This window comes from Dermacentor albipictus, chromosome 5, assembly GCF_038994185.2.
Source record: "Dermacentor albipictus isolate Rhodes 1998 colony chromosome 5, USDA_Dalb.pri_finalv2, whole genome shotgun sequence".
Lineage (NCBI taxonomy): Eukaryota > Metazoa > Arthropoda > Arachnida > Ixodida > Ixodidae > Dermacentor > Dermacentor albipictus.
In genome coordinates, this window is record NC_091825.1 from 46,760,404 (window position 1) to 46,786,100 (window position 25,697).

Below are 25,697 nucleotides of genomic sequence, written 5' to 3' on the forward strand. Positions count from 1 at the left end.
GTACCCCGGCGGCGGCTGCGTGTCGCGCGGCCGCGCAAGGGAGGAAAGTGGCAGCGTGCTGTCCTCCTCCATCACGTGCGGGGCTCCGGGTGGTGGGAGGTTGCCGGTTACTTCCGTGCTTCAATGAATAAAACGGTGTTTTCTTTGGAAAAGCAAAGGTAACTGGAACGCCAGTGCATTTCGTCAGACACTTTGAAAATTAAAATATCGCGACTGGTGCATTCCTGAGGATTAGTTCCAAGTGAATGCGCCTTGCGAACTCAGCGGCTATAATTCGCAGTTTGAAATAGTAGCTGGAATGTTAGTAATTAATAAGTTAATTAACTTATTATGCTAACGATTTATTTAAGCATTTTGATTTCTCATAGAAGTAATGGCCGCCTGATCGAGTAATTTAGATCAAGGATTAGAATTGTGCCATCTGCCACAGGTAATTTCTAAAACTTTGGTGCAGCTAAAAACAAGGCACCCTGTATGTTGCAAATACTGTAATTACCCCTGCGGAGCATTGCTGTTCGTACCTCGTGAAATTAAAAATGTACAGCTGTTCATATGCGTATCTATTGTGCATATGCGTGGCATAAAATAGAAGTTTGTATTAACGTTTTCATTCCGTATACACTGGTCTGATGAAACGACTCGGTTTTTATGCGATACTGCATTGAAAGCCGACCGCAAGAGCCCAGGGACATTGTGTGTGTTCATTTCGTGCGCTTATGTTTGTTCGATTCCTGTTAGATTGCTTCCCTTCTTTCTTCTACACTGACTCTATATAACTTCTACTGCATATATGTACCACTAATGAATGAAGCAATAAACATGAAACTTGAAATTCTGCACGTGAGGATAATAAGATGGGAATAATAAGGGTGCTATTATTTCATTTGCGTTTTACGCTTTGCTCTAATGCAGTGTTTTTGTTGTAGGTACCTCAAATGTTACAGCGTCGATACCTTGGTGAATAAAAAGATGCACATCTGGAGGGTAATAAATGTGATTCGCTAAAAATTCCGCTTGATGTGTTTATTGTTTTTCTTGTATGTGTAGACACCTTTTATGAAATTACCCAATGAAGCGCGCACATAATTAGCGTATATAAGCAATTATAGAGCATTTAGCTGTAGTAGCCGTCTAATCTAAATGTACTGCAATGCAATACAGGTACGGTACTGCATTTACGATGCACTTCTTGTACATGACAAAACGTTTCTTTAGTCCGCAGTGTTCTTGTGGCCATCCAGACGAAGATGCGCATCATCTTCTCCTCGAGTGCACGAAATACGATCCACAAAGAAGGGTACTGCAAGCAAATTTATTGATATTAGACAGAAGATCATTCACTCTAAAAAAGGTACTTGGCCCAAGGCCAACTGCAGGCCTTCAGAGAAGAGCACTTCTTGCTCTGAAAAATTTTTAGAGGACACCAACATTTTGGCAAAATATTAAGTTTCAGATAATCCGAATACGCTAAATGGGTAACATAAATGTTGTTCGTTGTTCATAACTGGTTTATGTGGTAATCGCAACTTTTACGCAATATGTATAATTCTTTACTGTACTTGCAGTGTATTACATGTGTTGCGTGTTTTGGCTGTTCAAGATATCTGGCTTTATAATGCGTACGCGTACTGAACTCATGCACAAAACTTTGCGATTCATGTAGTGTTTATTTATTTATTTATTTATTTATTTATTTATTTATTTATTTATTTATTTATTTATTTATTTATTTATTTATTTATTTATTTCGTGAGCCCTAAGGGCTAGGGGCATTAAAGAGGGGAGTAGTTACATCAAATACAGAAAAAAAAGTACAGTGCAGCAAAATGGTTAATAGTAGAGAAATAGTAGAAATAGATGGCTCTCGGTTATACAATGTTATCTAAGTGTTCTTGGAGTGTTGGGTAATAAAATGAAATGTGGTGAATGCAGTGCAGTAATACAGTGTTGCGGTAGTACAAAAACAGTGATACAATTGTTAGTACAAAAATGGCTGTGGCTTAGGTAAGGTTAAGCCCAGGATGCGAAGCATACTAGCCTTTATTTTAGTTGTTGAACCACTGTTTAGCCTGGTGAACTGCTGTTGCTTGGCTATATTTGGTTCGGCTAGACGAAGAAACAACTCATGCATTACTTCTTCGCCTTCAAGAGTGGAACGCGACAGCGTTCCCGTCGACCCGCCAAGGGGTGTAAGACAATGGGCTACAGGGCAGCGACTACGCGTCCCGCATTGGACGCGGTGAGCGTCGAGCAAAGCAGCGTTCGGCGCGGCAACGAAATGTGCGCCTGAGCAAGAGACGCACGCCTTAGAAACAGCGCGTTTCTAAGGCAACACCGCATTCACTAGAGGCGCTTTTGTACCGCTTTGAAGCGTTGTACTCGTGGCTCAGTGGTAGCGTCTCCGTCCCACACTCCGGAGACCCTGGTTCGATTCCCACCCAGCCCGTCTTGCAAGAGTTGAGCCAAAGCCACTTCTCCTCTGTCGTGACGTCACGGTGTCACGTGATTTCATGGTCACCGCCGCGCCTGAGGAGCTGGGTTGAGCCCTCGTAATACGCTTCGCATAAAAACACCAATGAAATGCTCCTGTTTATACAATGTTATCTAATAGTGCCATGAAGTGCTGATGGTCAACAATAGTAGCGGTTGAGGCGGGTAGGCGATTCCACTCAGCAGATGTACGCGGAAGGAATGAATGAGACATGACAATGGTCTGGCATAATGAAATTCCAACTTTGTTATTGTGATCTAACCTTGATGAAATGTATTGAGGAGGGGAGATAAGTTCATCGCGAAGTGAAGGATGATGAAATATCTTATGAAAAAGTGAAAGTCTAAGGCCTTTACGGCGACAGGCTAAGGATCGCAAATCAAGGTTTAACTTCATTGCAGAAATGCTGGCAGTTCGGTTATAATTAGAAAAAACGAAACGAGCAGACTTATTTTGTACCAATTCTAATGAGTGAATTAGGTTTTTCTGAAATGGATCCCAAACTGCTCCGGCGCACTGAAGCTTTGAGCGGACTATTGACTTGTATAACAATAATTTTATGGAAGACGGTGCCTTAGTGAAATTACGTTTTAGGTATCCCAGCATGCGGTTAGCGTTTTTAATTAGCGTTAGCGTTTTTAAGTACTTTCGTGTTTCAAGAACAAAAATTTTGATTATTTGCTCTGTCCCACAATTGTTTTTTCCAGATCAATTCGTTTTAAAACACCAAGAAACATGATGCGAATTAAAGTCTCTGGCAATCACAATTTATTTCCAACATGATTTCAAAACGGTATCAAGGTAACGAATGTCCTGAATGCCATCGACAAAATTTACATTAACAAAGTAAAATGGGGAACGACCAGGAACAGTTGCATCCATTGCGATAGTGTCGCACTCCGCAGACATATAGGATACTTCTGCTCTGTTGCGTATTTTATATAAATATAAAAGCAAGTCTTCCGCCTGCCAGTGGATGGTCCAATTGAAGTAAACGATAATTTCTTAAGTGAAAATCTTGGCCACTTGAGAGCCAAGTATCCTGCAAAAAAATAATGTCAGGAGAGAATCTGTAGCTGCGGAAATACTGTAATGTCCGTTCCACTGTAATACCTTAGAATGACCTATGATTAATTAGTGCCTACTTTATAGAACCGTTACTCTAACATACTCTCTTTCAAAACAGCTGTCTTCAAAAGACTGTCTTTAACGAATTTTTTATTGAGAGACAAAGCTGGAACAATTAACATTAGCATGTGTCTTTGAAAGGCTATCTTTAACAAACATTTGGTTTTGGATAGAGGGAGAGATCGATGAATTAGTATTCGGGGATCTTGTGCGTTTAAGCCTCCTAGGATCAATTCCTACATCCTGGTAGTTTTCTGACGTTGATCCAGAGAAGCATTCGTTGTCGGTCTGCTGATTTGAAGTTTATGGCCTTTTATTTTCAGAGTTTTCAACAATAACAGGAAAAGGATTTATCAGCTTTTCAGCGTTCGATGTAAGGGGTTGTGAAGGAATCTGCGAGCTAACATTGGAATTCGCTACGAAACTGCAAGGCTGAATCATTTGGGATGTTAACACTTGAGCTAGGGTCTCCGACGGGCTTGATGCTAGACGTTTCACTGCTTTTGCCAGCACTTTTTTGACCATGATTGCAATAACATCGCAAAGGGTTGACTGTGCGCACATGCATTTGCTCACGGACTGTCGCTCCAGCAAATCCCTCAGATCTTCCCTGGACCTCAGCAACAGCATCACGGCGAAAACGTCTCCTTTCAATTAGTGTCATAATTTGACATTACTGAGATTTTGAAGGACAATTGGAGTAGTTGGCCGGAGGACCACTACCACGCAGACAACATTTCTCTTTTTCGTAGGAGCAATCACTAAAAGTATGGTTGTCACCGCAAGTATGGCCGTGGGGAGCAGACGTGCAGCCCCTCATGCTGTGACTGAATCGCTAACATTTCGCACATGTTAGAATGCGTGGAACCAGAGCTTCAAGATTATAAAATAGAGGCCAGACCTTCATTTCTCTCGGGCGCATTGTCCCAGCAAGTGTCACTACGACTTACTCAGTTGGAGTCTTCTCATTGTCAATAACCCCGCTACACCGGTGAACGGAGACAACACCAGCCACTAAAAACACATGTCTGAAATCTATTCAGGGGTTCAACTGACGTCAGTTACTCGGAATATGTCTCTAAAGCATGCAAGATGCAGTGTGACCAAACATATTCCCAGATTTAAAGCGAAGGTTGAACAATTTAGTAGATCCTTGACACAGTTCTGGTCGAGCGAGCAACATAGCATACCATCTCTGCCGAACTCGCGGACCTCCGTGATTTGTAGGAAGTGAGCTGAAGGCTTTTGAAATTCCGCCTGCATTGCCTTCAGGCTCTTCATACTGATCGTACCTTTCTGGGTAGGCACCATGGCCACGGGAACGTTGCCGGTACCACTGCAAAGAAGGAAACTCAAGCGTTAACTGCTGAACAGCTACCGAGGCTGACTACGGGGTGCTCCCGAAGCCCGGTGAGGATATAGACATGAAGCAACACTGACGAACTCAGCAACACATGAGAATTGTTGAAATTAAGAAAAAACAGCAAAGTAAAAGAATCAAACAAAGAAAGTACCATGCGATACTTGACCCAAACCCCCAATGCAGATGCCAAAACAACAATCGGGCGGATCGACACTCACTACGTCCGATGCGGTGTAGGTTGTGTAAGTGCAAGTGACACTTTAGTTCTTCCAAACAAGTTACAGCGCAGTGGGAAGCGTGTTACATCCGCATGTCGCTAAGCAACATCTTCCATGAGTAAGATTTCTAAACACGACAATCTGCTTTCTTTTTTCCGTGCATCGGTATGGTCGATTCAAGTAGCCAACGGTGTCATCGGTATTGAACGAGCAAAGAACATTGCCTCAAAAACTACTAAATTATTTCCGTTGTTCCGACCTGCTTTTGTGCATCAAGATTTTTTTATACCACGACAACCGTAATGTAAGTCCTACGTCACCATTAGTTTTGTGCATTGTGCTTGAAATCCTTCGTTAATGTTCTCCAGGTAGTAAGTGAAAGAGCACCAAGATTTTGAACCTCTCTCTTTCGTTCTCTCTCCCTCGCTCTCAATCAATGCACAGCGTCACATCTCTAGAAGCAAGCGAGCGTACCTTGATTTAAACAATCTCTGTACTTAGCTGTCCGTGCAGCTTTCTATAAAATTGTTCAGCTATATCGGAGTGCTAAAAGCAACAGAGCCTGCGTTATCCACATCTTGCATTACCCATGTGTAGTTCTGAAAAACAACGCTAAACGATTTTACACCGTCCAACCTCCAGGGTATGTGGGCATTCGCCATAAATTAAGAAGAGTATGCGGACCGTGTGAAGCGCGAGGTACTGGCGGGATTGCTAGCTACTTGTTCCAGCACTGAGTAAGCTACAGCCTTCGACGACATCCGCTGTAATAATCAGAGACTTATCATTGTGCACCTCTCTTACTGCTCCCGGCGAATCGCATACATACATGCTGCATGCATACAGCCCGGCCGCCTCCTTATAGTATTTGTGGAAGGATCCAACACATGAATAATAACTGCAGTGCAATTACCAAAGGGGCTGCAAACGAATTTTTTTAGCTCTACGCACTGTCAAGAAAAGTAAAATTTGAATTTTTTCATAAAAGAATATACTCGTGTAAATTGTGCCCGAAATAATTGATATCAATGTTTCCATATCTGTTGTATATTTAATAACTAAAGAAAATGTCACATGAACTTTAGAACTACATCAGTGTGAAATTAGCAAAGCAGTGCATGCCGCTGATATGAAAAATGTAAAGGCCGTGAAACGAAGAAGTTGAGGACAAATTGTGGTGTTCTTCCAGGCAGGCAGGAACCAGGCGGTTGCAGGGACAGTACGCAAGGGAATTGCTTTATTCCATTTACAAGGTGACTGGCGAGCACCAGCACAGCTGGGCCGCCGACTGTGATAAGCTGGGAAGAAGTGCGCCGGCTACGCTCGGCGCCGCGGTATATAAGCTCTTATCAAAGGGGCGTGTCGCAGTAGCGCACGTGTAGGTTATCGGTAGACGTGCAGCCACTACACAAATATTTTAATGAAATTTTGTTACTCAAGAACCTTGTTTACATTTTTGTACATATGTGACGGCTAAGGAAAAATCTAAGTGACGCTGTCCTTCGTTTCAATGTAGTGCGCAGGAGCAGCTATCACCGGTCGTATATTGTAATGGCATCGAAATTATAGTCGCAACAGAGAGCACATATGAAAAGCAGTAGTTCTGCAAAATATACGAGGGCGAGTAAAATGAAAGTCAGCCAAATACGAATATATGACAAACGGGGCACTTTATTTAAAAGTAAACTCCATGATCATTTACACATTTGTACCTCTGACTAAAGAGCGGCGTGATTCCCGTCTCATAAAACTACTTGGGTTGATGCTTCCAAAAGTCTGTAACTGACTCCTTTAGGTCATCGTCCAACATGAATATGGTTCCCTTGAGCTGCTTTCTTTTTTTCGATTGCCCCATATTATGGAAGTCGACAGGCAACAGGTCTGGGCTGTATGGCGGATGTTGCAGCGTTTCCCACTTGAACTTTCCCAGTTTTCTTTTAACCCCATCAACGATGTTGGAACGGGCATTGACTCCATTCAGCAACAAGACACCATTCCTGAACACTCCGTGCCGTTTGTTCTTGCGATCAAAAAAAAAGTCAACAGCACCTTTCCGGGAGAAATGACGGCCTTTGCTTTCTTTTGGGGTCGTGAATTCGAATGTTTCCACTCTAAGCATTGCCGTCGTGTTTCAGGCTCGTAATGGTGGCACCATGATTCGCGCCCGATGACCACTGCAGACGAAACGTCGTCACCCTCATTGTGATACCGGATCATATGAGTCAAGGCAGCGCCGAACCTCTCCTTCTTCTGGCGGTGGTTCAAAATCTTGGGCAACCATTGTGCACACAAGAGCCGATGACCGAGATGACCGAACTGTGACTGATGTTAGCACGCTCTGCCAGTTCATCGATGCTTATCCTGCGTTCTTGCCTAATCAGCTCATAAACCTTTGCAATTGCGCTGGGGGTCATTGCATGGTGGCTGAGGCCCTGACTTTGATCGTCAAGTCAACTTTCGCATCCTTCTTTGAACCGTTTCTTCCAACGCTTCACAGTGGCTAATGAAATGCAACGTTTAGCATTACACGGCACTCACACGGCGACTAATTTCTTTTTGGGAAACACCTTCAGCTGTCGAAAACCTCACGGCACCACGCTGTTCAACTTTTGGAGAGTCCATTATGTAACTCAACCATATTCATCCCAGTGTATAAGAGCATTAAAGAGCATTTATCCTCACACCTGCATGCCATTTTTGTAAATGAGAGATGCCTCTGTGCTACGCGCATGCCTCGCATATAATGAACCGAACCATTACTGCGCGGGGTGGGTAGGCTCACTTTCATCTGAATCATGCTCGTACATTATAAATGTACATTATAAAACTCTGCCAGTCAGTAATTTTTCGTGGTAAGTTTCCTTTCTTTTAAATTTGTTTATAGTGCTATTAATACCATTGTGTATACGAATTGCATACATTTACATGACTTGCAGGAAAATGTCTGTGCTGCCTTTATTCTCTGTCCACAATATTTGGAATTGTTATCAACAGAAGCTGTTAACCATGTTTGATACCACTTTCACAGTTGTATTTCTGTCCCGACCCTGCTACAGCCTTATATATAAGGCTAGCAGTATGTGTTAAATAAATAAATAAATAATATATATAAATGAATGCGAAAATACAGCTTAATAAAGGGCAAAAAACTGTCACTGGAAACGAAGTTCACTGCACGTATACACGAAAACCCGCAACAAGATCTCTAAATATACGTATAAGTCCCCTATAAATCTACGTATCTAAGAAAATGTCACTGTATATGATGCGCCAAACAAGGCAAATAAACATGTTGCTCAATCACAAATTCACTGAATCCTAGAACCCGTCCCCATTCCATCCACTGCCCCCGATCTATCGCGTGCGACTGAAGGCGGTGTGTTTCCTTCACACTTCCCTCCTTTGCGCACACAAGACTGAGTCACCATTGTCGAAAGTCGCACATGCAGCATGCGGCGCGCGGTCCCGATGTTATCGCCCTTGGACTTTATACAGAACGTGAGGGCGACGACAGGAATGCGCCTGGAGTGACCATGTAATTGCTATGGCAATAATATAATAAGAGTATCCGGCAACTGAAGTGTCCCGTGGCCCATAGCTTTCCGCAAAAGAAGTAACAAAAGCGAACTTTCACCATGCGACAATTCGCTGCGCCCCAACATGCCTTCTTTTTTTCTTTTGTGGGGCGGGGGCACCGAAATAAAAAAACGCAAAGTATCTTGGCCACAATCGGATTCCTACTTCGGGCACCTAATGTGGCTACCGAAGGAGGAATGAGGAGGAATGGACGCTTATTGTGAGAAACAGCGATAAAGAGTACTTTCTTCGCCCTATAGGTGGGCGGCTCTCTTAGTCGAGAAACCCGTTGACTAATGCCGCAGCCCGGGCCCGGTCCACCAGACATCGCTGATCTTTAAGGCTCTATGCGTTTAACACTTCCTTCCACGTTTCTTCGATCGCTTGTAGGGGTTCTGAGGCACCACCTGGACTGTCTGTCAAGCAGTGTGGGCACACCAATACCATGTGTTGGAGGCTACCTGGTACATCACAATATCGGCATAGCTATTATAATTTGGTGCGGTGTATCCGATGCATGATAATTCCATGTATGTACATATCGACGAATACGTGAGACGCTTGGTCCACCGCAAACCTTACGCATACTGCTCGGTATCCTGCACCGGCAAGACAAGACTTTCCGGAGAGGTTGCGCTCCAGCGAACACGGTGCAATCCGTCGAGTCCCCACAGTGATGGCGGCGAGCGACCATTGTTTCTTTCTCTCGTCTGCTAGCCAGTAAGCGTCCGTAACTCTGCCAGGCGAAAATCCACTCGGCCAGAGAAAACCGAACGCTCACCAAAGTGCGCCGTGCGGTGGTCGGGGCAACACGAGAAAAACCCATTCGGTCTGGTTGGCTCTGGCAGCCCGTGGGTAGGGAAGCGAGAACAAAAAAATGGCTGTGGCTTAGGTAAGGTTAAGCCCAGGATGCGAAGCATACTAGCCTTTATTTTAGTTGTTGAACCACTGTTTAGCCTGGTGAACTGCTGTTGCTTGGCTATATTTGGTTCGGCTAGACGAAGAAACAACTCATGCATTACTTCTTCGCCTTCAAGAGTGGAACGCGACAGCGTTCCCGTCGACCCGCCAAGGGGTGTAAGACAATGGGCTACAGGGCAGCGACTACGCGCCCCGCATTGGACGCGGTGAGCGTCGAGCAAAGCAGCGTTCGGCGCGGCAACGAAATGTGCGCCTGAGCAAGAGACGCACGCCTTAGAAACAGCGCGTTTCTAAGGCAACACCGCATTCACTAGAGGCGCTTTTGTACCGCTTTGAAGCGTTGTACTCGTGGCTCAGTGGTAGCGTCTCCGTCCCACACTCCGGAGACCCTGGTTCGATTCCCACCCAGCCCGTCTTGCAAGAGTTGAGCCAAAGCCACTTCTCCTCTGTCGTGACGTCACGGTGTCACGTGATTTCATGGTCACCGCCGCGCCTGAGGAGCTGGGTTGAGCCCTCGTAATATGCTTCGCATAAAAAAATTGAGGAGGCTTAATGTGTCCTCGCGAATAAAAGTCATCGTAGAAAAAAAAAGACCACAGTTACCCTTGCTGGCTTTACTGTCTTCACATGGATGCTCTGGCGTAGGTAAAAAAAAAATGTTGATAATTTTTTGTGCGACATGACGGCGCAAATGAACCATGGCAACGCTGCGTCCCGCAACTTGTCAGAGAGTGTGTTGATTTGGCTTGTCTCGTTGTATGTTCCGATGTACGACTTTAGAAAAGTATACCACTTTTGGCGTCAAGTGTTTATAAAAACAATAATCCCCCAAAGTTCCGCAACTGAAAATCTAAAGCACAACTTTGGAAATTCCATGCACCTTTCACATCAAAAATGTATGAGAACTTTATACCCATGAAGTTTCGGAATTGACATCCATGCGCTTCGTAGGTTCTTCGGACTCCGCGAGATGCCACCCAGTTCGCCATCAAAACGCCCTTGAAACTTTGTGCTCGGATGGGGCTGCTTGCGTTATGTGACTCCCGGTGCATGGGCGGTGCCGTGAAATCCAACCGGAGTTCGTCGCAGTGAAATGTTCTTTCGAGCGTGACAAGGACATTTAGACAAAATCCAGAATTATTTCCAGCGCCGGGGGTTGCTTTGGTCAGCGATGCATGGAAAGCACGAAAACATTTTGGCGGTGGCTAAAACCCCATAAGCATCCCCCCCCCCCCCTGGCTACGCCCCTGCCTTGCACGTAATATGCGTGATTGTCGCGATGACGGTCACGTCTTCCATCTGCACGGCAGACACGTCTGCACACTCGGCCTGGGGTGCTATGCAGGATGCGTCGAGTTTGGCGAAACTCGGGATCTTCACGAGCTCTGGCGACACCCCAAGATGAAAGCACGAATGGTACCGAGACACAGTTTATCTTTCGACAAGCCTCCAGTTTCATTGGTTTGTCTAGATTCACTCTGGCTGGCTATCATTCCTTGGGCGTTGCCTTCTGGGCGGTCGACAAACTGGAGCTCACGTGATCATACCGTCGGTGCATGGTCGTGCCTTCTTTCACTTGTTTGTCGTTCCACCGAGTGCATTACATGCAGAAGCAAGTTGTAAAACAAATGCATTTAGTACAATATTATTAGTTACTTTAACGTGGTTTATAAGCATATTGAAGCTTACGAGATGTGCACTGAATGCGTCTTAGACTAATTTGTAATTTAGTACGCTTCGCATTATACCATGAGGGAGCGCTGTAGTGGCGTCATCACATCCATTCACCGGGCAAGCATGGCGGCTAAGCATCAGAGAGGCCCAGTGTAAACAAACCCGTACATAGAGCTTGCAGTGCGCGACGTAGTGATCAGGCTCGACGAAGGCCACTATTTCTTGGATAGTTCTGTTCCTCCGTGGGCAATCTTCCCGTGCACCCGGTAAGACTGCCAATAGCTTCGGCGATTTTACAGATCGCAACGCGCACCTACTGTTCACGGCGAAGTGCTGAAGAAAGAACTTGTCCGGTGCTGCTTCTGCGAGTGCGCTGAGTTCCTCCACTCTGCGTGACTGCGAGCGTCACGAACATTACATAGTGTGGGCAAAAGGTAGACATCCTATATAGCTACGATGCGACGAGGTGGTACCGACGATGGATCTCGCTACCAAGACAGTGAAGGAGACTTAGACAAACTGCAGATAAGTATATTTCTACTGTTTCATATTTAGCATAATAAGAGCGCACGGATTAAGTCACTTTCGTAGTAACGAACTGAATGTCCAGCAGTTTAAAGAAGGCAGTGAGAACCAATGAGTGTTCGTGCTTTTACGTGCAAGTGGGCGCGCGAAAATATGGAATAGATGAAGGTAACATTCACTAACTTGGTGAGGCAACAGAAATTCATGAGTGACATTAAGCTAGAAAATTTATGGAAGAGTATCTTTATCCAAGTGAAATATCAATAGCAAGTACTGATATAAAGCAGGAAACTTATACAAAAATTTCATGGGTTGAACAGCACATGGAAGGCATTACCGAATCGTGATCGCCACGTTACCGATATCCTTGAAAAAAGTCTAGAATCATTGCATTCCACCGGTTATGCAATATGGGACATAAACCTGGAGGTTAACAAAGAAAGAAACTTGAGATGTCAAGGACGGTGTAGAAAGCGAAGTAACAAAAATTGTTGCAGATAGCATTAAGGCAGGAAGACAGTGGCGTAGTAAACCGTGGCAACTGATATGCTAGTTGAGATTAAAAAAGAAAGGAATCGGCAGGCAGGCCATGCACGTATTTGATCACTTGTTGCCAATTCATATCAGGTGATTACATAAGCATTACAGAATGAATGTCAAGGAGAGAGAACTACAGCCAAGGATGGTAGAAAATTGCGTAATGGGACAAGAATATGATGTTTGTAGGCATAGGATGCAATCAGCTCGTATAAGACGGGATTGTAGGGTGAGGCATTTGTTTTGCAGCGAACAAAAATAGGTTTGTAGTGCTGACAGTAGAGACTCGTGAAGGTGCAGGGCCACCTCAGCTGCTGGCACACTAATCAACATGACAATTGGCTCTGAAAAAGAAAACCCCAGTTTTGAAAAATAAAGCAATGTTGTCCCAACGCATTGTTTTACTAAGCATACTACACTAGAGGCTTCCACATTTAAGGGCACTTAGTACTAATAGTGCAACGAGCATTTTTCTTTGTAAATAATGGTTTGTATGTGGCTGATTCATTCCAATACACTTTTTTGCAGCAAAACATTCTGCTGCTGGAGCCACTCAACCGCCTGGTGGCAGTAGGCGAGCGCCAGGCACGTGCTCTTTAGAGTGTGGCAAAGGTCCAGAGGGCTGCTCCGCAACAGTAGTATCGGTGCCCTCACTGCTGTCCTGTCGAGCCCACAGAAGGCACCTTATAAATGAGCTTTCAGTTTAATATTTTGTTTATTATTCAAGAACATGAATAAAATTATTGCAGTAAACATTGTGCTGTGCATATTAGGAGACTTATAACATGCACTTTGTGTCCCTTCAAAATACGCAAAAACATAAGACAACCTGTGCCACTCTTGGACCATGTAAATAAAAAATACACTAATGCAGCATACACGTCATCATGCTGTTTGTTCTTTCTATGTGCAAGAATACAGTGCGTGTTCATTAGCCACAAGATGAACGGTGTGTGTAATTCACAATGAAGAAAGGAAACAGCAGGAGCTTAATAATGCTATCACCTATAGACTGTGCATATGACTGCCACACTCCCCGATTCAAATGTGCCATTACATGCATGTTCGATACCACATATTCTTTAACATTGTCTTATAATTGCATGTACCATATTTCACACATCTTAAGCCCTTGCATAGCACACTTCTGATGTATCCATTTCATAGGCCAAATAATTGTACACTTTGTCCTTTTGTGTTGTATGAAAAGCAGCATCCTTTACAGTCGGATAAAACTTCAGAAGACAGGAGAGGCCCCACCCAGATGACCAAAGCGCAGCAGCCGATTGCCTACACGTCTAAAGAAATGGTCCCTCTCCAATGAGCAATATTAGTCTGTCTGGCGGCACGATATCAGTCTCGAGTGCGTGCCCATTGGTGCAGGCTTGTGTTCACCTGCCTTAAAGTGCAGATTCCGCAGCCTCCTAAAGTTGTATCCGACTAAAGAAACACGTAATGCCTTGCACCAGTTGCATAGACTTCTGCAATTTGATAGCACACAATGATCAGGAGCAGAAATCTATAAAGGCATCCAAGCAAAGCTGGCTGACCACACTTCCATTATGAGGGGCTGAAAAAGGTCTCGCCAAATATTCCCATGACGTCCTTGAAAAAGAGGTGGTGTTTGGCACTTCTTTAGAATCAAAAACAGATTACACTGAATGTTGTGTAGCACGTCAAAACAAACTGAGCTTGGTTATTTGCACAGCATGTAATGGGAGGTCGAGCTTCACATAGGAAACAAACTGCTCTGTCCAGTACAATTTTGAGGCCGGTATGGCACCTATTATGGCACCGGTATGGCACCTATTATGTCAACAGTGTCTATATACAAATTACACTTTTCACAGGCCATTGATTTCACCATTATTTTTGTGTGATGGTTCTTTCAATCAGCGCTTGTATTACATGAGCAGTTGGATTTGAATGCAAAGCTTTGTTTGCAAACCTTCCGACTTCCATAAGTGTGTGGCAAGGCACTGGCATGTTGTCGAATAGCTCACACTTCCTCGGTCCTGCACCAAAGAAGCCCAATGCTCTATTTTAAGTTGGATCGCACAACAATTCAACGGCAGACAAAGAAGTGTAACACACACAGCAAAGCATTGTGCTGTGTGTATTTCTCTTTGTGTCCCGTCAAATTGTTGTGCAATTAAACTTCAAGCTTCTATACCAATATACCGTCTTGAACTTCACCAATGCTCTAGTTATTAGGCCACAATGGTGCACATCTTTGAAATTTCCCAACACAAATTTGTTCTCCGAAAAATCACAAATGTTAAATTTTGCAGCACAGCTGTATGTATGAACGTGCCATATTCTTTACCACTAAACTCACAGGAATCAAAGAGGCAAGCATTAACCAGCCTTGCTGCTGCCGTTACCATTATCATCATGACACCAATGGAAAGACAGTGCCACGTTTCAGTAAAGGGAGTGCTGGAGGGAAAGGTGTGACAGCGAGGGCTTACAATAAAAATAACAGTTACGAGACATGTTCAATGCCAATATATGCTGCATGTCGCTCAGCCTACTTTGGCAATGCGGCAAGTGTTTACTCGTTTCGGCATATCACGTTTTGTGTAATCGTTGCTCTAAACCTGTACAAATGGTCTATTTGCTCTGCAAGTTTTATTTTTATCATGGTAGGTTGAAGACCCACTTTTCATTGGCATCTGCACCACATTTCTTCCGATATGTAATAATGCCTTGGTGGTTCATGACATCTTCACGTACAGAGAGTTCTGCAGAGTATCGGATGTGCATTGTTCTAATGCTTAAGAATTAGAGCCCCATTATAAGACGAAAATATAAAATTTATCCATCCAGAATAACGCCGCCCCCCCCAAAAAAAAGAAGATGCACTGAACCTCTGGCACATGCATCGACAGTGAACAGAGCAAACAATCTGAAGTATTTTCTTCATGCAAGCCAACACACTAAGATTCTCAATGCATTTTTATTTCGCCACAAATGCATAGGCACAACCGGCTTGGTGCAACATCCACATCTCGCGCTGCAACAAATTGTGCAATGCCTCGCTGTTTCATAGTGCGGCCGATAGATTACGCATGACCAAAATTCAGCATTGTGCATACTTAGTAACTTCACCAATGAAGAACCCCAAGTTGTTTATGAGATTAGGATTCATAGGTTACTTCACACAATTAGTGATATCCATTTATCTATTTATACTTAACCCCTTTCCCAAGAAAGTGAGCCATTTGGAAGGCACCCTGACAGATAAGTAGAACAATCGACAAAAAGTGATCAACCAGCGAAAAAGTCTGTTAATCACAGTAACGCTGACATTGAAGGCGCCTTAATTCCTACGTACGTTCCGTCGACACACCCGACTACGTTCGTAATGTTCCCACGAAGTGGGAAGCATTCTTTTATATATGCCCGCTCCGCCGCAGTATTCTGGAAAGCTAGCGACCGCTTACGCACTGCCGCATCGATAAGCGCGTCATACACATCTCTGACACAGTGGCTAACAGTAGTTTGATGGCGTCCGATGTAACGCTCGGCGCCGACGCTTCCTTGAAAACTCCCAGTCCCGTAGAAACGGAGGGCACAGATGACTTGCTCTACGACGGTGAGCGAATGAAGCCCGCCACGCTGTCTCCGCAGACGAGAGTCTTCGCCTAGCTCGTCACACAGCCAGCACACTGATGTCTTCGACAGGCGAAAATGACGCTGAAACTCCCCGTCGGTCATGCAGGTGAACGGGTCCGGACGGTCATACTGACGCTTGCTGCCGCTGGATGCAATGAAACAGGCTGCTGCTGCCGCCGCCATGTTCCCGAGTTGAACTTGGAGGGGGTTTCGCGATGTACGAGTTTAGCACGAGTTCGCCTGTCAATCAAAACCAGAGGTCACGCCCCGCGCGAGGCATGTAACTATTGCGCGCGCACCCACCACAGTTGGGCCACGCCCAACTTATCTTCCGGCAACAGCGACGCGGTGTCGAGCTGAGAGGCATCAACAATCTTGACCGCCGACATAAAACACGCACAACGCACTGTCATCGGTGATGTACTGAGCACCACTATCGAAAACAAAGCGTTGACTGTCGCTGGCATACATCTTCTCGGGCTGAGATGGCCGCACAACACGGTTTCATTGCCTGTATTGCGGCGCGTAGCGCACAGTAAATAATTATCGGCACGTCACTGTAGGTGCTTGCAAAGCGTCGAGGCGTCGAGGGGGACGACGATGCTGAGGAATGCTTATTGCAGCAGTCGTTTCAGATGGCTGCTCTGTCATCGGTGATGAAACGGAGCCACAACGTCGTAAACACGATCAGCGTCCGAGAATCGCTCGCTCTTCTAGGCCCAGTGCAATGGCATTTCTTCATCACAAGCACTGCGCACTCAACAGTTCCAACACCTCTCTCCGTTCGAAATCTGATTTCATAACTGCACACAAGAGCCCTCACCTGCCAAAATGCGAGTGCTGCGGTGTCGTTACGATATCCATCTGCGATCGCTGCTGGCTTCAGCAGAGGTAATCCGCAAGCACCTTCGACTGCACAACACACTCATATACTGCGTACATGCGCTCAGAGGCGCCTTCACTGTGCAAGCGATGACAAGCGACGAATTCTGTCGCTGGGGAAGCACGCACGTTTCGCAATGTATCGCAGAGGCTTCGCGCACAAAGATAAACTGGTACATTTTCACTGAACTGCGTCACTACGCACTCTAAAATAACATACCGCCATTTTGCAGCGACAGCTGTTGTGTCGTTTTTAGTTGGTAAAGCGGGGGCCTCAATAGCCTAGTGAAGCGCCTGCGATGAACAGCCGTACCGCGGCGCTGCGTTTCTATTCCCCTATTAGAGAAAGAATGGCCATGACCCTCCATGGATCATGACCGACTTTATTGAGAATAGCACTGCAGCGCCCCTAGGCGACTTATCACCGTATGAATGCCCTCGTGCGTGCTACCAGATTCCATGTACCGCGTCTAAGCTTTCGCCTCCCTGTCGCCACTCACGGCAAGAAGTGCAAAATTTAATAATTTGCTCGATCTCCGTTTGTCATCACAAATTTCTAGCATTGAAAACGAAAAACAGATACCTAAAGAAATAAAAATGTGCATTATTTTATTTGTCGTATTTTAACGTATTCGTTTGAGTGAAAGTGTAGGTGCAAGAATGCGCCGCATGTACCCCGATCGCATTCGATGGAGGATAGATAGATAGCGCCCGAAAGATGAGGCACGCCCTTGACGCGCCCGGGAAAGGCGTGGCAAACGGCTCACGGCAAGTGTGCTGACAGACAGCGGGCAGTCACGGTATCGCTAAGATGCGATAATCCGTTGATAACAATACGCGGCGTTGGCGCGTTTCGTTGTGCAGCCTTCTGCGCTTGAAACGTGGAAGCAGCGTGCCGCGCAGGGTGCGCTCATGTTGTCATACGCGACTTTTTGTCTACATATTTTTTTGCCTGCACCTTCGGCCCGTTCCGCGCTATCTCCGTTCACTGACTGCCGTCGAGCAAACTCGGGCAAAACTCGGGTGAACGAGAAACTCGGCGCATCCTGCATAGCACCCCTGCTCTGCAATCGGTAACGCGTACGGCGAGACACCCACGTAGCCATTCTTTGGGTCAATCACAACGCCGCCGGCTCGAGTTTCCACGCTCTTGTTGTACACCCCTCCGGTGTATCTGTCCACTTGTAGGAGCACGTCCGCCCAGGTCTCCGACAGACAGAGGATGGGAATGCCTCGTAGCTTGGCGTCGCGCAATACATTGGCGAACTGCGGGCGCAACGAACGCAAGTTGAAATCGGCAAGTGCAAACGAATGCCGTTGGCTCACTTGGTTGGCGCAGACTTTCTTGAGCAAACTGCGCGCGTCCTGCCCGCAGCAAGCCCACAGTGCAACGGCAGATAAGGTTGCAAGGGCGATCACTAGATCAGAAGAAAGCGAGAATACATAGACTATTATATCTTCGTACGGGGAAGATGTCTCAGTCGACGCGACTCGACAAACGGAGGCAAAAATTTCCAGAACCTAGACATATACGGCTTCGCTGTAACAAAGGAAAAAGAAAACGCCACTATTACCACTAACCGAAAGTAAGTGATGACACTCAACGATTGCCCACTCGCCATAAAATTGTCACTGCCCATTCCTGCCCGTGGCGCGCGGAAAAATCCAAAGGTTTCACCAAAGTGAAATTTCCTTGTAGCTGGCCTTCAAGGCAATCGTGGAGTGAAGAAGTCGTGGACCGAAAGTGGATTACTTCGGGCACATTCACACCGGCGACTTGAGGAGGTCGCGCGACCAAGTTGGTCGCTTTGCGACCAGTCGCAAATGGTCGCAAACGGTCGCCCTTCTCGAAAAGCAACCATTTTGGGCGAGTCGCTCTCTGCGCGATTTTTCAGTCGCGCGACCGTGGTCGCAAAACTGATAAACCAATCAGCGACGCACCGGAAGTGATCTTTCGTGTGTCTAAATCCGGCCTCCTCCGGCGTCGCATTCAAATTCCGCGTAGATTCCGAGAGTTCTCACTGAGAACGATAATCTCCGGGATTGCGACTTGCGGGTCGCGCTCAGCCGGGCTTGCCGGTGTGAACATCAGTCGCCTTCGGTCGCCTTTTGATTGCGAGTCGCAAATGGTCGCGCGACCTCCTCAAGTCGCCGGTGTGAATGTGCCCTTCCTCTGCCTGTCCTTCTAAACAGTGTTAGTGGGCCCTTCAATGCAGGTTCTACGGATGAGAAGAGTGAAAAAACTGTCTTTCGTACTTACAGTGGTTTCATATATATATATATATATATATATACATATATATATATATATATATATATATATATATATATATATATATATATATATATCTGTGTGTGTAAATACGAATGAAATTAATGAAGTTTTATTAGCTAACTTAAGAGATTCACCGTCCTCGGAAAAGGATTCGCTGGGGCACATGCAATGGCGTTTGTCATTTTATTTAATCACAAGGAATCGTTCATGCGCGTCCTTGGGCCACTCATGTGAGTCATTTTAAGTAGAGCTCGCCATTGCAACTTCGTTAGTTACCTAATTTCCGATCGAGAAGACAAAAGTGCCCGAAATTGCCCAAAATTCCTGGCGCATGAACGTTCCAAACAAACTTCCAAGCGCGCCTGAGCATTTGCAGGCACGTTGCCGAGTTAAGGATGTTCCATGTTGTCATAGAAAAATTATCTATCACAGAAGGGTGGCATGGCACGTAGGACGAATAACTTTCCAGACGAGTGAACCCTATTTGTGTCACGAAGGCGTGAGCGGCCCGGTCACGGGAGTCGTAGGATCAAGCGAGGACCATCCTCCTTCTCCTTCCACCTTCGCCCTTTCCGAACCGGCCCTGCGAATCCCGCTTCCTTCGGTGGTGACACGCAGGGTCGGGATCGTCGCCGGCGTCGTAGGCTGCTTGTTCGGGTGTTCGTTCATCGGGGGTGCTTTGAAGTCGGTGAGTGGCGTCAACTTTGCTCTCTCGTCGCCAGTGTTCGTCTCCATCTGCAGCGTGTCGGTGAAGACCATGAAGAAGGCGAGCAGACCCATGGTTGCGAAGACCAAAGCCAGGAGCAACATCGCTCCCACCGTAACACCCGCGGGACAGTAATTATTCGTCGCACCATCGAATCCCTGCGCTATTGCAATGGACTGCAACGGAGCGCGGTCGGCGGCGTTCTCGGGTGCCGGTATGACGTCGTAGTAGAGCGGCACCGCAGCAATGGCGACCGCCGCAGGCGATGCAGCGGGAGCCGGCGGCACAGGCTTCCTCACCGCGGGCTCGGCGTGAGGGCGATCGACGATAATGGTGGCACCGTGAGGCGCGACGGACTCTGCCTGTTGCGGCCCCGACGCAGCCTGCACCGCAGGAACTGAAGGAGGAACTGGTGATCGCACAGTAGCTGGCGTCCATTGCGGCGCAGCTAACACACTTGCTCCTGTCGGGATTGCCGGCGCTGACGGCGTCCCGGAGGCCGCAAGAACTTGACCCGCAACGGGTGTTGCCTGCGCTGGCGCTGCCTGTTGCACTGACGGGTTCGCAGCTGCCGCAGGGACGACCGGGGAATTGCTTTCGGCTGCAGCGGCGTTCTGCTGCTGGTTTCTCTCTTTCGAGTCTACGCCCCACCGGATCGATCCGCGGCGATGTTTTTTGTGTCGCCGGTGTCTCTTGCTAGATTTTAGGATGCCGGTGAGGGCTTTCCCGTCTATGATGACGGAACCGAGGCCTGAATCTTCAGCACCGGAAGCATCCTTGAGGGAGCTCTGCGACGTGCTGCCCTCTGCAATGGGTCGCATTCTTCTCCTTCTTCTTCCTTTCGGAACGGGTTATGCACAAGGTTGGTTGACTAAGCTACTTCCTGAGGCCTTACACTACATAAATGAATGAAGGCCACTACGTTCACGTGAAAAATACGTAGGTAAAAATTTTGAAAGGTACTTATAGCACATTTCGTGTTTATTGTTTTCTGATGAAAATTCAACTTCCCGTCACGGTTATATTAAGGTGGCTTTTATTCTATCTCCGCACACCAACACATGTAGTTTAGTTGGTTGCCTCAGAGAGGTGTTGAGTGAGTTCTCCAAAAATTACGCGTCGCAGCTGTCGGTTCCCACTCCTCATCTAATCAAATTAACGTTGAATTAAGGTGCTGCTTCCGAATCAACAGAAAGAGAGAGAAAGAGAGAGAGAGAGAATAAACTTTATACAAAAGAGCACACAAGCGTAACTTCTGGCTCATCCGCACTGCAGTGGGTGGTAACTTCAGTGCAGGCGTCCAGCGGTTTTAGCATTCCTTCTCGCTTCCTAATTCACCGCCCGATTCGTGGCCGATCCTCCAGAGTGTGTGGCGCCATTTCACTAGGGAACAAGAACAAGAACGTGCCAACGCTAATGTCGCCAGCTGTAATCCAGCGTGCGTGGCTCGCGCGTTATAAACAAACGTCTCTACCTCCATGACAGTTCGACATCTTTGACTCGAATGCTGTCTCGGAACTACTAGCCAAATCCAGGTGCATATCATCTTCAATATCCGCTGCAGAACAGCAGATTTAAGTAGACAGATCGAGGAAGTGCGTGGCGCATCACTGGTCTTTGTAAACACAAGCTCCCTGGTTTTATGAACGAGCGATATGAACAAAAAGTGCATGCTCTTGTCTGAACTTGCCCATGACGATATGTGTGCTTTTCCTGGGACGCACAACTTCCACTCTGATTTCCTTGGAGAAAAAACATTTTCATGTTTCTTGCATGCATATGTACTCCTTGAAAAGATACTTAAGCTGATATTGCTAAACTGCGCGACAATTGGTATAACTGCGACAGGTAAAAGATATGAACATCGTTGCTCGTACATAGAAAATATCCAGGGACAATAACCTTGTCAGGTGCATACAAGCGCCTTCTATAGTCTCTAGTTCAATCATTTTCTTTTCTACTTGACTACACTCTATTTTCTTAGCGAGCGTGAAACGCGTACCATAGATGACCTGGAAAGCGAAAGTAAAATTCAAGGAAACTAAACTTAGAAAAGTTGAGCAGCACAAACCCCGTTAGCATCTTTATTCGACCGCCCGAAGGCAAAGGGAAGTTGAAATTGGCTACTTCATGCCTTGCCCACTATGTAGGGTTACAGCCGAGAATCGAGACAGCTGGTTGTCTTTGGATTCGGGTTGTTGATCGTCCTCATGTGCGCTTCTCGAATGCAAAGACAAACGAAATGGCACTAGCCATCGACCTCAGATGAGGTCCTAAAGAAATCCACAAGGTGGAGGCACTTCGTATCCTCGCCTTACACTTACAAAAAGACGAGCGGAGGATACAAAACACGATAGAAGATACGAGAGAACACGAGAGAAGATGCGAAACACGACCACGAAGATCTTGCGCATGATGCAACCTGTTACAGCAGGAATATGGGTCTCAAGGAGGAACAAGTCCTGGTCCGACTTATGCAAACTCTGGTTGTGAGCCGCATTACGTGCACAGCACCACATCTAAATTTTCTTAAGTCGCAAGTGGAGGCTTTCGACCGGCTGATAAGCAAAGCGTATAAGCAGGCGCTCGGACTCTCACCCTTAACGCTCAATTTTTGCCTCGAAAGACAGAGGTGTATAACAAAGTACAGGAAATCATAGAGACCCACCTGGTAGGCCAAACGGATAGGCTTCAACACGCCATACCGGAATGCTGTGTCTTGAAACGTCTGGGATATGCCGTACGGAAGGCAAGCGTGCCGATAGAGACCCCCCCCCCCCCCACCAATACATGAAATTATCCACGTCTCGCCAATACCCAGAAAATGGACCCGACACTCCACATCGGACGGCTACACGCCCGTGCGCAGGCGCTCGCGAAGTAGTATGAGAACCACCCCAATAACTCGTACGTAGGTAGACGCGGCTACCACCGCAACAGGAACCATGTTCGTTGCCAGCGTAGTCAACAATCAGGTGACCGAAATAAATGCGCCGTCGATTGCCGGCGCGAGAGCTGCGGAGTCAGAGTAACTAACGATAACGCTATCCATCACGAAGAGGCTGCACGGGGAGTGCGTCATAATTCTGACAGCCACTGAGACGACACGCAGAAAGTTTTCCAGGGCCAAAATTTCCAGGGCCACACAGCGCATTTTGTGTGGAGCGCACGAGCTCCCACCATACATACAAATCATGCATCGTGCGAATCAGTCCTTACGCGGCAATCAGAACGCACATGCCTACGCCTGAGCGCATGCGCACCGGGAGCCGCGAGAGGTACGCGCCGAGCATCCTAGCATACTAGGATCAATGTGCAACTCTTTACCACATGGTATGGCCTTGCGAAAGCACACCAGAGCTCACACCCAAGCACGCTGCACCACACGGCAATGGGAGGCAGCGCTGTCCAGTTCTGACTCAACGGACCAGCTCAACCTTGTCAATCGAGCGAGAAGGGCTGTTGAAGTAGCTGGACTCCCGGACAGAGGGGACCACCCACTGCAGTGCAGAAGACCTATAACCTACGCTCCTGTGCTCTTTTGTATAAAGCTTGTTCGCTCTTACTCTCTCTCGTTCTTACTCTCTGTGTATGGATTCGGAAGCACCACCATAACTAACGCCTAATTTGATTAGATGAGGAATGGGAACCGACAGCTGCGAAGCGTAATTTTTGTAGAACTCACTCGACGCCTCTCTTAGGCAATTAACTAGAACTACATGTGTTTGTGCGCATAGATAAAATAAAGCGACCCTAGTATAACCACGACGGAAATTTCTATAGGCATCAGAGAACATTAATCAGGAAATGCCATATAAGTTCCTCTCAAGATGTTTACCTACGTATTTGCCATGTGAACGTAGTGGCCTTCACTCATGTATCTTACGGAACCACGAGCGTACGGCCTCAGGGCGTAGCATAGTTAACCAACCTTGTGCATAACCCGTTCCGAAAGGAAGAAGTAGAAGAATGCAACCCATTGCACAGGGCAACACGCCGCGGAGCTCCCCCAAGGATGCTTCCCGCGCTACAGACTCGGGCCTCGGTTCCGTCATCGAAGACGGCAACGCCCTCATCGGCATCCTAAAGTCTGGCAAGGGATGCCGGCGACACAAAAAACATCGCCGCCGATCAATCCGGTGGGGCATAGACCCGGAAGGCAGCAACCAGCAGGAGAACGCAGCTGCAGCCGAAAGCCATGCCCCGGTCGTCCCTGCAGCAGCTGCGAACCCGTCAGTTCAACAGGCAGCGCCAGCGCAGGCAACACCCGTTGCGGGTCAAGTTCTTGCGGCCTCCGGGACGCCGTCAGCGTCGGCAATCCCGACAGGAGCAAGTGTGTCAGCTGCGCCCCAACGGGCGCCGGCTACTGTGCGATCACCAGTTCTGCCTTCAGTTCCTGCGGTGCCGGCTACGTTGGGGCCGCAACAGGCGCAGTCCATCGCGCCTCACGGTGCCATCAACAACGTGGATCGCCCTCACGCCGAGCCCGCGGTGAGCAAGCCTGTTTCGCCTGCTCCAGCTGCATCGCCTGAGGCGGTCGCCATTGCTGCGGCGCCGCTCTACTATAACGTCATACCGGCAGCCGAGAACGCCGCCATCCACGTTCCAGCGCAGTCCATTCCAACAGCGCAGGAAGTCGATGGTACGACTTGCTGTCCGGCGGGCGTTACGGTGGGAGCGATGTTGACCCTGGCTCTGGCATTCGCAACGCTGGGTCTGCTCGCCTTCTTCGCGCTATTCACCGACACGCTGCAGATGGAGACGAACGCTGGCGACGAGAGTGCAGAGTTGACGCCACTCACCGACTTCAAAGCGCCCGCGACGAACGAACACCCGAACAAGCAGTTCACAACACCTGCGACGATCCCGACCCTGCGCGTAAACACCGAAGGAAGCGGGATTCGCAGGGCGGGTCGGGAAAGGGCGGAGGACAAAGGAGAAGGAGGATTGCCCTCGATTGATGGGGAAGGACAAGGAGGATTGTCCTCGCTTGATCCTACGACTCCCGTGACCGAGCCGCTCACGCCATTGTGACGCAAATGGGGTCGGAAAAGTTATTCGTCCTACGTGCCATGCCGCACTCCTTTGAAAGATATTTTTTCATTGACAACATTCAACGGCCTTAACTCGTCAACCTTTCTGCAAGTGCGTAGGCTCGTTTGGAAGTTCGTTTGGAACGTTTATGCGCCAGGAATTTCGGGTTTTTTTTGCCCACGTTTGTCTGCTCGATCGGAAATAAAGTAACGAAGGAAGTTGCAATGGCGAGCTCTCGTTAAATGAGTCACATAAGTTGCCCAATGACTAGAATGTTGAATTCATTGTGATTAATCACAATGGCAAACTCCATTACATGTGCTCCAGCGAAACCGTTTCCGCGGAGGGCGCATTTTTTTGGTTAGCTAATAAAGCCAGAATAATTTGTTTGATATATATACAGGGTGTTTCAGTGTACACTTTCAAAAATCTTTAAAAGTTGCGTGTGGCAGATATCACAATTCTAGTTATTGAGCTGGTTTACTCGAAGCGGCGGACAATATTTGCAAAAAAAAATTATATGTGAAACCTACTAATTAAGAAAACATTCGCTAATGACATTTTAACTTATTGCATCATGACCCATATTGCAATTTACAAATTTTACCCGTGGAGTTCGCAAAGCGAACTCACTTGGAACGAATTTTCAAGATGACACCAGTGTCCAGATATAAATTCCCGAACTTTGCGGAGAAATGTCTTGCCGTTCCAAATAATTCGCTAAAAAACATCGTTTCATGCACGGACGA

At 47.0% G+C, this 25,697-nt stretch overlaps 2 protein-coding genes across 2 annotated transcripts in view; one reads left to right on the plus strand and one right to left on the minus strand.

Annotated features, from left to right (window-relative positions):
- Positions 1-1,080: 1,080 nt before the first annotated feature.
- Positions 1,081-25,697, minus strand: part of LOC135899188 (uncharacterized) — a 122,491-nt gene continuing 97,874 nt past the window's right edge. The window contains exons 4-5 of the mRNA XM_070539566.1: positions 4,810-4,955; positions 1,081-1,300 (exon numbers count right to left, since the gene is read on the minus strand). The gene's annotated coding sequence lies outside the window, so the exon portion shown is untranslated. The remainder of the gene's footprint in view (positions 1,301-4,809; positions 4,956-25,697) is intronic.
- LOC135900509 (uncharacterized) lies at positions 23,884-24,948 on the plus strand. The gene has a single exon (XM_065429992.1). It carries the CDS (start codon positions 23,884-23,886, stop codon positions 24,946-24,948), a length of 1,065 nt encoding a protein of 354 aa, XP_065286064.1.